General features: G+C 43.9%; 1 protein-coding gene across 4 annotated transcripts in view; it reads left to right on the top strand.

Annotated features, from left to right (window-relative positions):
• Nucleotides 1–856: 856 nt before the first annotated feature.
• The window catches only part of LOC123995312 (serine/threonine-protein phosphatase 2A 56 kDa regulatory subunit gamma isoform-like), a 122,665-nt gene continuing 108,845 nt past the window's right edge, over nucleotides 857–14,676 (top strand). For 2 of the 4 annotated variants that reach the window (XM_046298836.1, XM_046298837.1), the window contains exons 1-3: nucleotides 858–1,068; nucleotides 1,520–1,567; nucleotides 3,008–3,173. In XM_046298836.1, coding sequence (XP_046154792.1) covers nucleotides 1,042–1,068; nucleotides 1,520–1,567; nucleotides 3,008–3,173 — 241 coding nt within the window. In that variant the 5' untranslated portion in view covers nucleotides 858–1,041. Of the gene's footprint in view, nucleotides 1,069–1,519; nucleotides 1,568–3,007; nucleotides 3,174–14,676 lie in introns of all 4 variants that reach the window. The other 2 variants (XM_046298835.1, XM_046298834.1) reach the window with 2 other exon arrangements.

A 14,676-nucleotide genomic window follows, 5' to 3' on the forward strand; every position in this document is an offset into this window, starting at 1 on the left:
AAATAGATGCAGAGCCCACATGTTTTGAGCCCCACCTGTTTTGCATGTTATTTTGCCATTAATACGCAGTTTAACAATGTATAACAATGTATAAATATGTATAAATATATATTTTGAGTTAATAAAGTGCTTTCTGTGGTGGAAGGGCAGCCATCGGGAAAATACAGAGCGTAGGGGTTGGTAATCTTCTCTAGTTGCGCCGTGATTGGTTTAGTGTTCCATCACTCATGGGACACTACGTCACCGCCAAATTTACAGGGAGAGCTAGAAAGTTCAAGCCCCGTTGGTTGCTGCCATAGATTTACATTAGAAGTGCCTATCCAAGAAGGGGCAGGATCATTGGCCACAGATAAAATTACTCAAATCACGTTATATCTACCGTAGCTTTGATTGGACTGATCATGTCAACATCATGAACAACACTCAGGCTCCTCAGCAAGTCAGCCATATCAGCTATGTTATTTTAAAAGGCAGTACATGAGGGTGAATGAACAGTTTCGCTGGCAGGCAAGGCTCCTCTGATAGCAAGGATTTACTTCATGGGGTTTAAAAGAAAGCTCTGCTGTTGGGACAGCTATATGTAGTCCCCAACAGTGCAATCCATGTTTTGTTTAGCATTGTTAGAGTGGCTTTGCTGGCATGCATAAAACATTATTACATTTTTTCGTCCCACCCCATGCTAATATCGCCACTGGGTGTAGAGGTTTTACTGCAGAAGACATAAGGTTTTGAACACCCTCCCAGGCCGTCAGCCTGGTATAGGATCAGTAAGGGGCGAAGTAGTGAAATGTGGGGGTGATTTTTATTAAATAGTGGTAGGTTACATAGGTGTAGGTTAATTGGTGGTGAAATTCTTTCATTTTTATTTTTGTATCACAAAATATAACGTGATCGACCACACACTACCGCACAGTAGGTGGCGGCATGCACAAACAAAATATGCGAACGCCATGATACCAAAGAAGAAGAACTGCTAAACGTTGTTAGGCTTTAGCTTCTGGAGAGCGTCAGAGAGGGAACGAGGGCGGCTACATTTTTGCAATGCCGAATAAAGCGAAAAAAGAGAAGGTACGTTGGGAGTTGGCTTGCAAAACAGCAGATACGAGTAGTGGAATGTACAACAACTCGTTTAATGTTTTAAACTACGAACAGGCGGCCATCGACTCGACATTTGCAATGTCCCATTATGACTAGCTAATGTTAGCTAGCTATGCTAACTTGAATAGCTACCGTTAGCTGGCTAGTTGCATGTAGCTAGTCAGATTATTTGTAACAAAAAGTACAGTACGATTTGAGGGACATAAATCCATAACTAACGTTTGCTACAATTTAAAGTTGACGTCTTAAAGTTACTAAATAACTTGTTCAACTTCAACAAAACTGTCAAATATTAGCTTTGCTTGGGAATGTAAACATGAAGAAATGCTAGCGTTTGACATTAGTCAACTTGCCCCCTGTCCCTACACATTACTTAAATGACTTGTGAATAAGGCATGTCTAAAGTATGTTTTCTTTACAGGAGTCGGGAAAAGTTGTAAAAACTGGAGGTCAAGAAAACGACCATGAGGTAACTAAACGCCTCGCTAGCTCTTGAGAACCTGTCTATGCATGTGCAAGAAACACTTAACGTTAGCTACTACAGCACCAAAAATATATATGGTCTACCCAAGCAGTGGATATGAACCTGATTCGTATGTAGAGAGGCTGGTTGTCCGTTTCAAAAACATGGTAGCCGCTATCCCATTACTGTGTCAGAATATAAAGAATGCTTGCATAACATTAGCTACTACCATTGTGATCTGAGACAATTTAAGAAGGCTATCTATGTCCAGTTAAAATCAGATGTATTGAAGATGTAGATATGGCCATGAATCCACAGGAACATACACCAGTCAGTGATTAAGCCCTCATAGAAACGGTTTTCCCTCCTCTCTCTCTCTCTGGGGGTGTAATCTGGGGTTATCTATCTGTACTCTGTGTCATCAGCCATGCAGCCGATCTGTTAATGTGCCAGCGTTGTGTCGAATTGAAATCGCTGTATTACTCCCACAACCCAATCCAACCCCTCTGCATACAGCCAGGTCCGCTCTCCTCTGGGATGCTTGTGGCCACTGGGGTTCTAAGCTTTTGACGTCAGTGGGATGATGACAATGAAACCATGGGAGTCATATTATACAGGCTGGTTCAGGCTTAGTAATACACTTTGTTTAAGTGCCAATGGCCTGAGCTGGCACAACCTTCTCATTGTTTGAGCTGGGTCAAACAGGTCGATAGATGCAAGCAGAGAAGTTTGTTGATATTTATTCTGCTTGTTTCTGAACAGCCATGTCTGCCTCTTTGGTTACATGTAGCTAGACTTATTTCCTATCTTGTCTCCTGTGTTTTTTGGATGTGAACCACACCACTTTCTTACCCAAGGGCCTGACCAGCTGCAGTATGAAGCTAATACAGTATATGAAGCTGACACCGCTATGAAGGTATACAGTTAGGAAGCTAACACATTGGGTAAATTAATCAGCTGCAGAGAAGACCTTCTGTTGTGTCATGGGTCAGTAATCCAGGCCCGTCATGTGTTCCAGCAGCTTTATTCCTCCCATTACTAGACAGTCGGCAGGCCGGCTGCTCACTAAGAAGGCCTAAAACCCTAAACCCCTGTCGTAGTGTGAAAGGCAACATTTAGTTGAGTTCAGTGAATTTGACATATCCCCCCTTCTGATGTAACTCCATAGCGGAAAGACAGCCCTGTCAGGTGTATATGTGGTGATTTAAAGGATACCAGCAGGCAGGTGGGACAAGACTATAAGAAACTGCCCACATTTACCAGTTTTCATATCTAACCTAGGGGGGACCGGGACGACACTTCATGGGGTTGTGTTCAGTAGAGAAAAACCTTTGGAAATTAGATAAAAATGAATAGTCCCTCCGATTCATTGTTTTGTTTGGTGTCGAATGAACAAACCTTGGTTCATGCTCTGATCCATGCCCCCCCCCCCCCCCCTCCACACAGCAGGGTTCCAATAGGAAAGGCAGTAACAGCGTCCCTCCCGCCACTCAGCTGCTGAAGGGCAAGCAGCCGGGTTCCCAGACGCCGGTCAAGAAGGACAAGAGGCAGAGCTCGTCCCGCTTCAGCCTCAGCAACAACAGAGAGCTTCAGAAGCTGCCTGCCTTCAAAGGTACGATTGGACCTAATCTAGGCTAGCCTTAACTCGGCCTATTCAAATACATATATTTTGTTTCTGTTCACTCCATAATTGAAAATAAATCAAGCTACCTAGGCAATGGTCTGAATCCTGCATTGTTTTGGTTTCTCAGCCCTCCCCAACTGATGTATGTGCTGGCCCCTGTCCCTTTACCCATGTCCCATTACCCCCAGCTCTGGCTTATCCTCTAGGTTTAACCCTGGAACGCTTTAGCATAGCTGCCTGCCATCTCCAAAAGCTCTCTTGCATTATTTTCTGATGTAAATCACAGCAACGTCACCATCACTCTCTCTCGCTCTCTGTGCAAGTCTCTGTACCTCTCCACTGCTCTGCTATGCTATAAAATGTACCTCCGACAGCGTTGCTCAAGACGTGGAAACAAACAGTGGACGTAAAGGGCTCTGACTTTGCGCTGGATTTAAAACAAGTGTCTATATTTAGGGGGTAATCCAGAGATAAGGCTTTGATGCTGCCAGGTCCTTGTTTCAGGATGTGCCGGTTGCCAGATAAGCGGGTGGCTGGCAGAGAGCTACATTACAACCCACCTACCCTCCCCTGCATTTCTCATGGACAATATCAGCACTGGCGTATGCAAATCCTATGCAGTGTTATAATGTTACTATTGTGAGTGACTGGCATGCAGTTGACTGTCCATGGCAAACTAGTATATATGTGTGCAGTATGCACGTCCAGCAGATTTCATAAGTACATAAGCTATGCTACACCACGTGAAAAGGACAGGACACGTGCAGTACTTAGGCCTAGATGCAGGGTTTGAAATAACATGGGACATTTGGTGTTTAAGAGTTGGGGCAAAGTGGAGAGCTGCTTTAGTTTCTGTCTATACATTCAACTCTGTCTAGAGTAACCACGCAAGCCAACTGCTTCAGCAGTGGTAGTGTGTCCTGTACACCTCTCACTCTTCCCTGTGTCTTCTGTCAGGCCGGTTACATTCAGGCAGACACTTATCTCTGATCATGTAATACCTTTGTTTCCTTTCTCTTGTGTTAATGTATTCTTTACGAGTTCGATAAGCTCAGAGTCGTGATAACAGCTGGTCACATCCATGGGCCCAACAAGGGCTTTTGATAAGGTTGTTCTGCAAATATTGTCCGATGGACCATGACCTTGTGGGTGTTGCCAGTGGTCCTGTCCTAATAGGCAGTCAGGTACCTAGCAAGGCCTGCTTTCATTCCACACATTCTCCTCTGGATGGAGATGGACTCTTTTGGACAGCAGCAGTCAGGCTACACCGAGCTTTAGTGCTGCTGCTTTTTGAATGGCTGAACTACTGCAGACTCTACTGCTTCATAGAGCTTTACCAATGGGCTGTCTCTGGACACCTGGGCCACATGAAGAGGTAGAGTGCTGCTGCTTTTGGAGAGTTAGTTCTGTGTAGCTGAAGAGCTGATTTCCGAGAGCTACAATGAACTTTAGGGGTTGTTTATTTTGTGTTCCACAGAGTTTTAGTAGGTGCCTCTTTTTGACAGCAGACTGACTAGGCAGGGGAAGATGCAGCCTGATACCACCTCACATTATTGCTTAGTGGAATATGCAGTCTGCATCCTGTTCACGTGGTGGTAATGCCAAAAAAAAAAAAAGCTGTTCCAGGATAATGTTGACCTTTTCCACAGTTTGATAAGCATGAGCAACTTGCTACATTGGGGGAAAAAACAACACCACAGTGTTTCAGACGAGTGTCTGTTTTTAGTTAACCCCCCACTTGGCTCTCAACTCTCCCACCACTGCAATGGTTTGCCAAAATGTGGTGAAGAAAGGAACGAACAGCAGCTTGTGTTTTTGTTTGAGATCCTGTGACAGAGGAGCTGTCTTGGGAGGGATACAGTTTCTCTCGCTCTCTGTTGGGAACTGTTGTCTGGAGGAACTGTTGTTTCAGAGCGGAGGAACTGCACTCTGTGTGACTGAACTCAAGTCATTGGCTGGATGACATATGGCTTCAGTAGTAGCTTGAGGTCAATAGAACGTGGTGAAGTGTCAGCAGACTCATAAAATAATTATTCAATTACTTCCATTGACACATCTTTGAAATCGCTACAATACAGACCTTGTTGTTATAGCCAGAGTAGCCTGACGTGTCACAAGTTTAGTCCAGTTGTTCTGCAGAAGCTAGCAGGAGAGTTTATATAAATGGCTGGAGCCCGGTGGCCTGTGCCAAATGAGAGTTTGGAGGATAGACTGCACGCACTCACTCTTTGGTTATCAGAAGAACAACAGCTCTTCAGACAGGAGAATGCCCCATGACTAAGTAGGCCAGAAACCTCTCTCTCTCACTCACTCACTCACTCACTCACTCACTCACTCACTCACTCACTCACTCACTCACTCACTTGTTTTTTTTTATTCTTGTGGGGACCTAAAATGTATTTCCATTCCAAATCCAATTTTACCTAACGTTAACTAATAACGCCAAACCCTAACCTAACCCCTAAGCTTAAAATAGCCTTTGTCCTTGTGTGGACATGGGAAATGTCCTAACAAGGGAGAATGTCTTGTTTTACTATCCTTGTGGGGACTTTTGGGAATTTCAGGTCGACACGAGGATAGAAGAACAAGACAACACACAGATTGCCGGTGTTTCTGTTGCATGTATTTGAATGACTTCTGAGGATTTTGTATGATGTATTGAACTACACTCCAGTGTATTTTGTAACAGATACTTTTGAAAGCTGTAATTTGTTTTTCAAAATACTTCACTATACCATTTCTTTATAGCAGTTCAACATTTTGTGTCCCTCTTTCACCCTACATTGGTATACCCTACATCAAGTCTGATGGGACTATGGTGTGATATGAGCATCTGATAAATTAACTATATGTAATTTAAAAATTAACCATTGCATAACATGTTGACTTACTCTGATCTCCGCCCTGAAACGATGTCAATGGAAATACCCAGTGTGCTTTGCAGTTCAGTTTTGCATATTTACATTTTGGTCATTTTAAAAGATGCTCTTATCCAGAGTGAGAGTGCATTCAACGAAGATGGATAAACAATATATCACAGTCATAGAAGTTTCTTTAACGGTTACTGACAATGTTGTTGCTTTTAGCTCGGCTACTTCCAAATATATTTTAAAGTACATGTATTTTAATTGAAACATTGGTCTTTAGAGTATTTTGTAGTTGTATTTTGTACTTTATGTCCATCCCTACACACCACACACACACTTTAAATACTTGAATCCAGAAATTACATTGATTCAAACATTTCAAAGCTCTTGTATACAAAAAGCTTCCCTTCACACAGCTAGGCTGCCCATAACCGCTAAAACAGAAGATTACTTCACCAGTTGCTTTGCTCTAGTCTTATGCAGGCCTGCAATCTTTAGTTCACGTACCGTAAACCTATGTACGAGGCTGAGACTGCCAAATATCAGCTCCACCTCACACAAACCAGGAATTCCTATATAACTAAACTGAATGACCTGTTATCAGTATTTTATCATTGTAATTAGTTCAACTGGTAAAGATACATTTACCAACTATTCTCCTCTTGAATACTGCCAATGGTACTAGTTAACTTACAAGAGAGAGGCTTCTTCCTTTAACCTTCTTGCAGAGTATTCAGTGTGGCGCACAGTGACATTAGCTCTCTCCCCATGTGCTACTTTGCCAATAGACACGCAGCCTCCTTCAGGTCTAATGTAAAGACTGTTGGTTCAGTCTGTATCTATAGCAACATACATACTTACTCATACCTTCCTATAGTGACCCTGGACACAGAACATCCAGATCGAAAACACGCAGCAGCTAACCTGACTGGTCATGTTCAGTTCGACCCTGCTACAAACAAAGCTAAGGAATCCCGCTTTGTTGGAACATTTTCTGAAAACGCAGTTTAGTTCACAAGTTGCACTATGACTCACTTCACCTATTTGATTTAGGTCAGAAACCACAGTAGGGGGGAAAGCATGAAACATGCCAAGAATCTCACTGCCGATGGGTACTTATCACAGTGGGAGGGTGTTCCTTCTCTTGCTAGACAGAAAGCAGTACTTGCTGCGTGCTGAGCAGGTAGCGACAAACCTGCTGATTCTACTTGTAGACTCGGCCAACAACTTGACTTTGAACCAATGGGCGGCAGGTAGCCTAATGGTTAGAGCGTTGGGCCAGTAACCAAAATGTTGCTGGCTCAAATTCCCGAGCTGACAGAGTAAAAAATCTGTCGTTTTGCCCCTGAGCAAAGCAGTTAACCTACTGTTCCCTGAGCGCCGAAGATTTGGATGTCAATTATGGCAGCCCCCTGCACCTCTCTGAGGTGTTGGGTTAAATGAAGACCCATTTCAGTTGAATGCATTGTTGTACAACTGACTAGGTATCTCCCTTTCCCCAATCCGAGAGCACAAACCCCCACGTGGGGACCGGAGTATGGAATTTGGAATTTTCTCCATATATCAGTTAAATGTCATGAGCCAGTCACACTTCATGTGCAATGTAAGTTATGGGATGTTAGCTGGTTAAGTGCACAGATGCAATAGACACAACAGTAAATACGAAGGAGATGATAGTGGACTACAGGAAAGAGAACCGTGCACGCCCCCATGCTCATCGACGGAGCTGTAGTGGAGCAGGTTGAGAGTTTCAAGTTCCTTGGCGTCTACATCACCAATAAACTAACATGATCCAAGCACACCAAGACAGTCGTGAAGAGAGGGCACGACAACCTGTTTCCCTTCAGGAGACTGAAAAGATTTGGCATGGGTTCTCAGATCCTCAAAAGGTTCTACAGCTGCGCCATCGAGGGCATCCTGACTAGTTGCATAACTGCCTGGTATGGCAACTGCTTGGCCTCCGACCGCAAGGCACTACAGAGGGTAGTGAGTACAGCCCAGTACATCACTGGGGCTAAGCTGCCTGCCATCCAGGACCTCTACACAAGGCTGAGAAATTGTCAACGACTCCAGCCACCCTAGTCATAGACTGTTCTCTCTACTACCGCACGGCAAGCAGTACTGGAGCGCCAAGTATAGGTACAAGAGGCTTCTAAACAGCTTCTACCCCCCCCTTGTTTTTAAAAAATAACGATATTTTGGAGATATAGTTTTCAAGTAATGGAAAGTGTCATCTGAATAAAGGGGAAAAAAGGCCTGCCTTTGCACATGGGGTGAGACATTCTTAGCAATTTCCTAGAGAACCATTTCGGATTTGAGTAACTTTTGTATGACTGATTTCTGCCCTCCGAATTCATATTCGTTATGTTAATAGGCCCTGGCTTGTCATTCCAAATATAATTTTTTGTTCTTATAATTATGGCAGGGGGCTGCAATAATTGACATCAATTTGTAAGTCGCTCTGGATAAGAGCGTCTGCTAAATGACTTAAATGTAAATGTAGTAATTTAAAAAGTGGGTCACTAGGTATAGGCAAAACCATAAGCAAATAAGTAAACTGTGATGTGACTAGAGTTAATCAGGGCGATTATTAAAAAATATATATTATTATTCCCCCCCCTTTGATGGCAAGATCTTATCTATTTTTGTTAACTTTCAATAAAAAATGTGTTGGAGTGAGAATTTCTTTCTATCATGATAAGAATACTGAGTATGTCAACATCCCCGTCCGACCATTTTATTGGTCAACTACACAGTAATGTAAACTTCTTTGTGATCCAATACATAATGTAGCACATTCACCATAATTTGGTTAACCTCTTGCTCCAACCTGAAATGCAGGCGTCCCATCTAGACATCTGGAAATGCAAATGTGCTACGCTAAATGCTAATAGCACTCGTTAAAACTCAAACGTTCATTAAAATACACATGCAGGGTACTGAATTAAAGCTACACTCGTTGTGAATCCAGGCAACAAGTCAGATTTTTAAAATGCTTTTCGGCGAAAGCATGAGAAGCTATTATCTGATAGCATGTAACACCCCAAAAGACCCGCAGGGGACGTAAACAAAATAATTATCATAGTCGGCGCTACACAAAACGCACAAATAAAATATAAAACATTCATTACCTTTGACCATCTTCTTTGTTGGCACTCCTAGATGTCCCATAATCACTATTGGGTCTTTTTTTAAAGATTAAATTGGTCCATATATAGCCTAGATATCGATCTATGAAGACTGTGATCAACGAAAAAAATAGCGTTTTATAATGTAACGTCATTTTTTTTTATGGGAAAGTTTATCGTCCGTCGACGATAAACTTTCACAAAACACTTCGAAATGCTTTTGTAATGCAACTTTAGGTATTAGTAAACGTTAATAAGCGATTAAATTGATCACAAGGCGATGTATATTCTATAGCTGTACGTCTGGAAATAATGTCCGGGTAAATCTCAACCAAAATATCCGGTCGGGGACCGGAAGAACTGCGCTGCCTTGTGTCTGTTTGACCAAGAAACAAATCGTAGGCAAATGACAAGACTGTTGACATCGTGTGGAAGCTGTAGGTATTGCAACCTCTGCCCCATTTAATGTGGATTATGTTTAACAATGGGTTGAAGTGGCGCATGGATATATTTTCCCATTTTCAGTGATCAGATTTTCCTGCACTTTTCGATGAAACGCACATTCTGTTAGTCACAGCTGTAATTTAACCAGTTTTATAAGCGTCTGAGTGTTTTCTATCCACACATACTAATCATATGCATATACTATATTCCTGGCATGAGTAGCAGGGCGCTGAAATGTTGCGCGATTTTTAACAGGATGTTCGAAAAAGGGGGTAGGAGTAACAGGTTAAATCCAGAGAGGTTATCAAAAGTATCTAGATCCTCTGAGGCTGTGGAGGGATTCTAATTGTGGTTTTAATAGAAACATGAATCCTCAGCGTACAATGAAACCTTTGTTTTTAAGCCATTGATTTCTAATCCCTTAATGTTATTGTTGGATCTAATTTTAACAGCTAACATTTCGATGGCAATAATAAATAGATATGCCGATAGTGGACAACCTTGTCTTTCTCCTCTTGACAGTTTAAAACTTACTAAGATGTAGCCATTATTTATTTTTTAAATATTTTTTTTTACATAGGGTTACTATACTTAAACCCATTTTAAGAGATTCTACAAAATTTATATATTCTAGGCATTTTATATATATAAACTCAAGTCTTTATCAAAAGCCTTTTCAAAATCAGCTATGAAAACCATGCCTTTTTCCCCAGATATGTCATAGTATTCTATTGTTTCCAGTACATGTCTTGTATTATCTCCAATGTATCGTCAATGAAAACTGTTGTTCAGGTTAGTTATCATTGTTTAAGTTTACAATGGAAACCCTAGTTCAACTCCTCATGCCTCACCAAAAATTTGGAGATTTCCATGCCCAACTATAACACTTTCCGTCAAGATAGAAGTGCAGAAGGGGGGAGGAGTTGCAATCTACTGCAGAGAGAGCCTGCAAAGTTCTGTCATACTTTCCAGGTCTATGCCCAAACTGTTCGAACTTCTAATTTTAAAAACGAATCTCTCCAGAAATAAGTCTCTCACTGTTGCCACCTCCTACCGACCCACTTCAGCTCCCAGCTGTGCCCTGGACAACATCTGTGAATTGATCGACCCCCCCCCCCCCCCCCATCTAGCTTCAGAGTTTGTTCTGTTAGGTGACCTAAACTGGGATGTGCTTAACACCCCGGCAGTCCTACAATCTAAGCTAGATGCCCTCAATCTCATACAAATCATCAAGGAACCCACCAGGTACAACCCTAAATCTGTAAACATGGGCACCCTAATAGACATTATCTTGACCAACTTGCCCTCCAAATACACTTCTGCTGTCTTTAATCAGGATCTCAGCAATCACTGCCTCATTGCCTGTATCCGGGGTCAAACGACCACCCCTCATCACTGTCAAACGCTCCCTAAAACACTTCTGCGAGCAGGCCTTTCTAATCGACCTGGCCCGGGGATCCTGTAAGGATATTGACCTCACCCCGTCAGTTGAGGATGCCTGGACATTCTTTAAAAGTAACTTCCTCACCATCATAGACAAGCATGCTCCGTTCAAAAAATGCAGAACTAAGAACAGATATAGCCCTTGGTACACTCCAGACCTGACTGCCCTCGACCAGCACAAAAACATCCTGTGGCAGACTGCAATAGCATCGAATAGTCCCCGCGATATGCAACTGTTCAGGGAAGTCATGAACCAATACACACAGCAAACGCCAGCTTTTTCAGGCAGACATTACATTTGCATCCTGTAGCTCTAACTCCAAAAGGTTCTGGGACACTGTAAAGTCCATGGAGAACTGAGCACCTCCAAGCTGAGGCTAGGTAACATGGTCATCACCGATAAATCGGTGATAATCGAAAACTTAAAGCATTTCTAAACGGCTGGCCATGCCTTTCTCCTGGCTACTCCAACCTCTGCCAACAGCTCACCCCCCCTCCACAGCTACTCGACCAAGCCTCACTAGCTTCTCCTTTACCCAAATCCAGATAGCAGATGTTCTGAAAGAGCGGCAGAACCTGGACCCATACAAATCAGCTGGGCTTGACAATCTGGATCCTCTATTTCTGAAACTGTCCGCCATTGTCGCAACCCTTATTACCAGCCTGTTCAACCTCTCCTTCGTATCATCTGAGATCCCCAAGGATTGGAAAGCTGCTGCGGTCATCCCCCTCTTCAAAGGGGGAGACACCCTAGACCCAATCTGTTACAGACCTATATCCATCCTGCCCGCCCTGCCTATCTAAGGCCTTCAAATGCCAAGTCAACAAACAGATCACTGACCATCTCGAATCCCACCGTACCTTCTCCACTGTGCAATCCGGTTTCCGAGCCGGTCACGGGTACACCTCAGCCACGCTCAAGGTACTAAACGATATCACAACCGCCATCGATAAAAGACAGTGCTGTGCAGCAGTCTTCATCGTCCTGGCCAAGGCTTTTGACTCTGTCAATCACCATATTCTTATCGGCAGACTCAGTAGCCTTGGTCTTTCTAATGACTGCCTTGCCTGGTTCACCAACTACTTTGCAGACCATGTCAAATCGGAGGGCATGTTGTCTGGTCCTTTGGCAGTCTCTATGGGGGTGCCACAGGGTTCAATTCTCGGGCGATTCCCTGATCCACCTCTACGCAGACGACACCATTCTGTATACTTCTGGCCCTTCCTTGGACACAGTCTAACCTCCAAACGAGCTTCAATGCCATGCAACACTCCTTCTGTGGCCTCCACCTGCTCTTAAACGCAAGTAAAACCAAATGCATGCTTTTCAACCGTTCGCTGCCTGCACCCGCACACCCAACTAGCATCACCACCCTGGATGGTTCCGACCTAGAATATGTGGACATCTATAAGTACCGAGGTGTCCAGACTCATATCAAACATCTCTAATCCAAAATCAAATCTAGAGTCGGCTTTCTATTTCGCAACAAAGCATCCTTTACTCACGCCGCCAAACTTACCCTAGTAAAACTGACTATCCTACCGATCCTCGACTTCGGCGACGTCATCTTCAAAATAGCTTCCAACACTCTACTCAGCAAACTGGATGCAGTTTATCACAGTACCATCCGCCTTGTAACTAAAGCACCTTATACCACCCACCACTGCGACCTGTATGCTCTAGTCGGCTGCCCCTCGCTACATGTTCGTCGCCAGACCCACTGGCTCCAGGTCCTCTACAAGTCCATGCTAGGTAAAGCTCCGCCTTATCTCAGTTCACTGGTCACGATGGCAACACCCACCCGTAGCACGCGCTCCAGCAGGTGTATCTCACTGATAATCCCTAAAGCCAACACCTCATTTGGCCGCCTTTCCTTCCTGTTCTCTGCTGCCTGCGAGTGGAACGAATTGCAAACATCGCTGAAGTTGGAGACTTATCTCCCTCACCAACTTTAAACATCTGCTATCTGAGCAGCTAACCGATCGCTGCAGCTGTACATAGTCCATCGGTATATAGCCCACCCAATCTACCAACCTCAGCCCCATACTGTTTTTATTTTATTTACTTTTCTGCTCTTTAGCACACCAGTATCTCTACCTGCACAATAAGGTTTGCTGTGTCTGTCAGCGTAGTGTCCAGAGCATGGAGGCGCTACCAGGAGACAGGCCTGTACATCAGGAGACGTGGAGTAGGCCGTAGGAGGGCAACAACCCAGCAGCAGGACCGCTACCTCCGCCTTTGTGCAAGGAGGAGCAGGAGGAGCACTGCCAGTGCCCTGCAAAATGACCTCCAGCAGGCCACAAATGTGCATGTCTGCTCAGACGGTCAGAAACAGACTCCATGAGGGTGGTATGAGGGCCCGACGTCCACAGGTGGGTTGTGCTTTCAGCCCAACACCGTGCAGGACGTTTGGCATTTGCCAGAGAACACCAAGATTGGCGAGTTCGCCACTGGCGCCCTGTGCTCTTCACAGATGAAAGCAGGTTCACACTGAGCACGTGACAGTCTGGAGACACCGTGGAGAACGTTCTGCCTGCAACATCCTCCAGCATGACTGGTTTGGTAGTGGGTCAGTCATGATGTGGGGTGGCATTTCTTTGGGGGGCCGCACATGTGCGCGCATGTGCTCGCCAGAGGAAGCCTGACTGCCATTAGGTACCGAGATGAGATCCTCAGACCCCTTGTGAGACCATATGCTGGTGCGGTTGGCCCTGGGTTCCTCCTATTGCAAGACAATGCTAGACCTCATGTGGCTGGAGTGTGTCAGCAGTTCCTGCAAGAGGAAGGCATTGATGCTATGGACTGGCCCGCCCCTTCCCCAGACCTGAATCCAATTGAGCACATCTGGGAAATCATGTCTCGCTCCATCCACCAACGCCACGTTGCACCACAGACTGTCCAGGAGTTGGAGGATGCTTTAGTCCAGGTCTGGGAGGAGATCCCTCAGGAGACCATCCGCCACCTCATCAGGAGCATGCCCAGGCGTTGTAGGGAGGTTATACAGGCACGTGGAGGCCACACACACTACTGAGCCTCATTGACTTGTTTTAAGGACATTACATCAAAGTTTGATCAGCCTGTAGTGTGGTTTTCCACTTTAATTTTGAGTGTTACTCCAAATCCAGACCTCCATGGGTTGATAAATTGGATTTACATTGATCATTTTTGTGTGATTTTGTTGTCAGCACATTCAACTATGTAAAGAAAAAAGTATTTAATAACAATATTTCATTCATTCAGATCTAGGATGTTATTCTAGTGTTCCCTTTATTATTTCTTTAGCAGTGTATATAGATTTTTTTTGTCTCCCCCTCTGTTATTGACTGGTTAATTGTTTACTCCATATGTAACTCTGTCTGTTCACACTGTAATGCTTTATCTTGGCCAGGTCGAAGTTGTAAATGAGAACTTGTTCTCAACTAGCTTACCTGGTGAAATAAAAAAAAGACCTGTCTGATTAGGATGAATTGACAAAACCTTTTTAATTTTATGAGCCAAGCATTTGGCTAGAATTTTTGTATCTCAACACTGAAGTGTAGGAGGCCTCCAATTTTTTTTATTTAAATGGACTGGATCTTATATAAACTGTCAGCTGCATTTGTTTTCAG

The sequence above is a fragment of the Oncorhynchus gorbuscha genome, linkage group LG14 (assembly GCF_021184085.1).
Source record: "Oncorhynchus gorbuscha isolate QuinsamMale2020 ecotype Even-year linkage group LG14, OgorEven_v1.0, whole genome shotgun sequence".
Taxonomy (NCBI): Eukaryota; Metazoa; Chordata; class Actinopteri; order Salmoniformes; family Salmonidae; genus Oncorhynchus; species Oncorhynchus gorbuscha.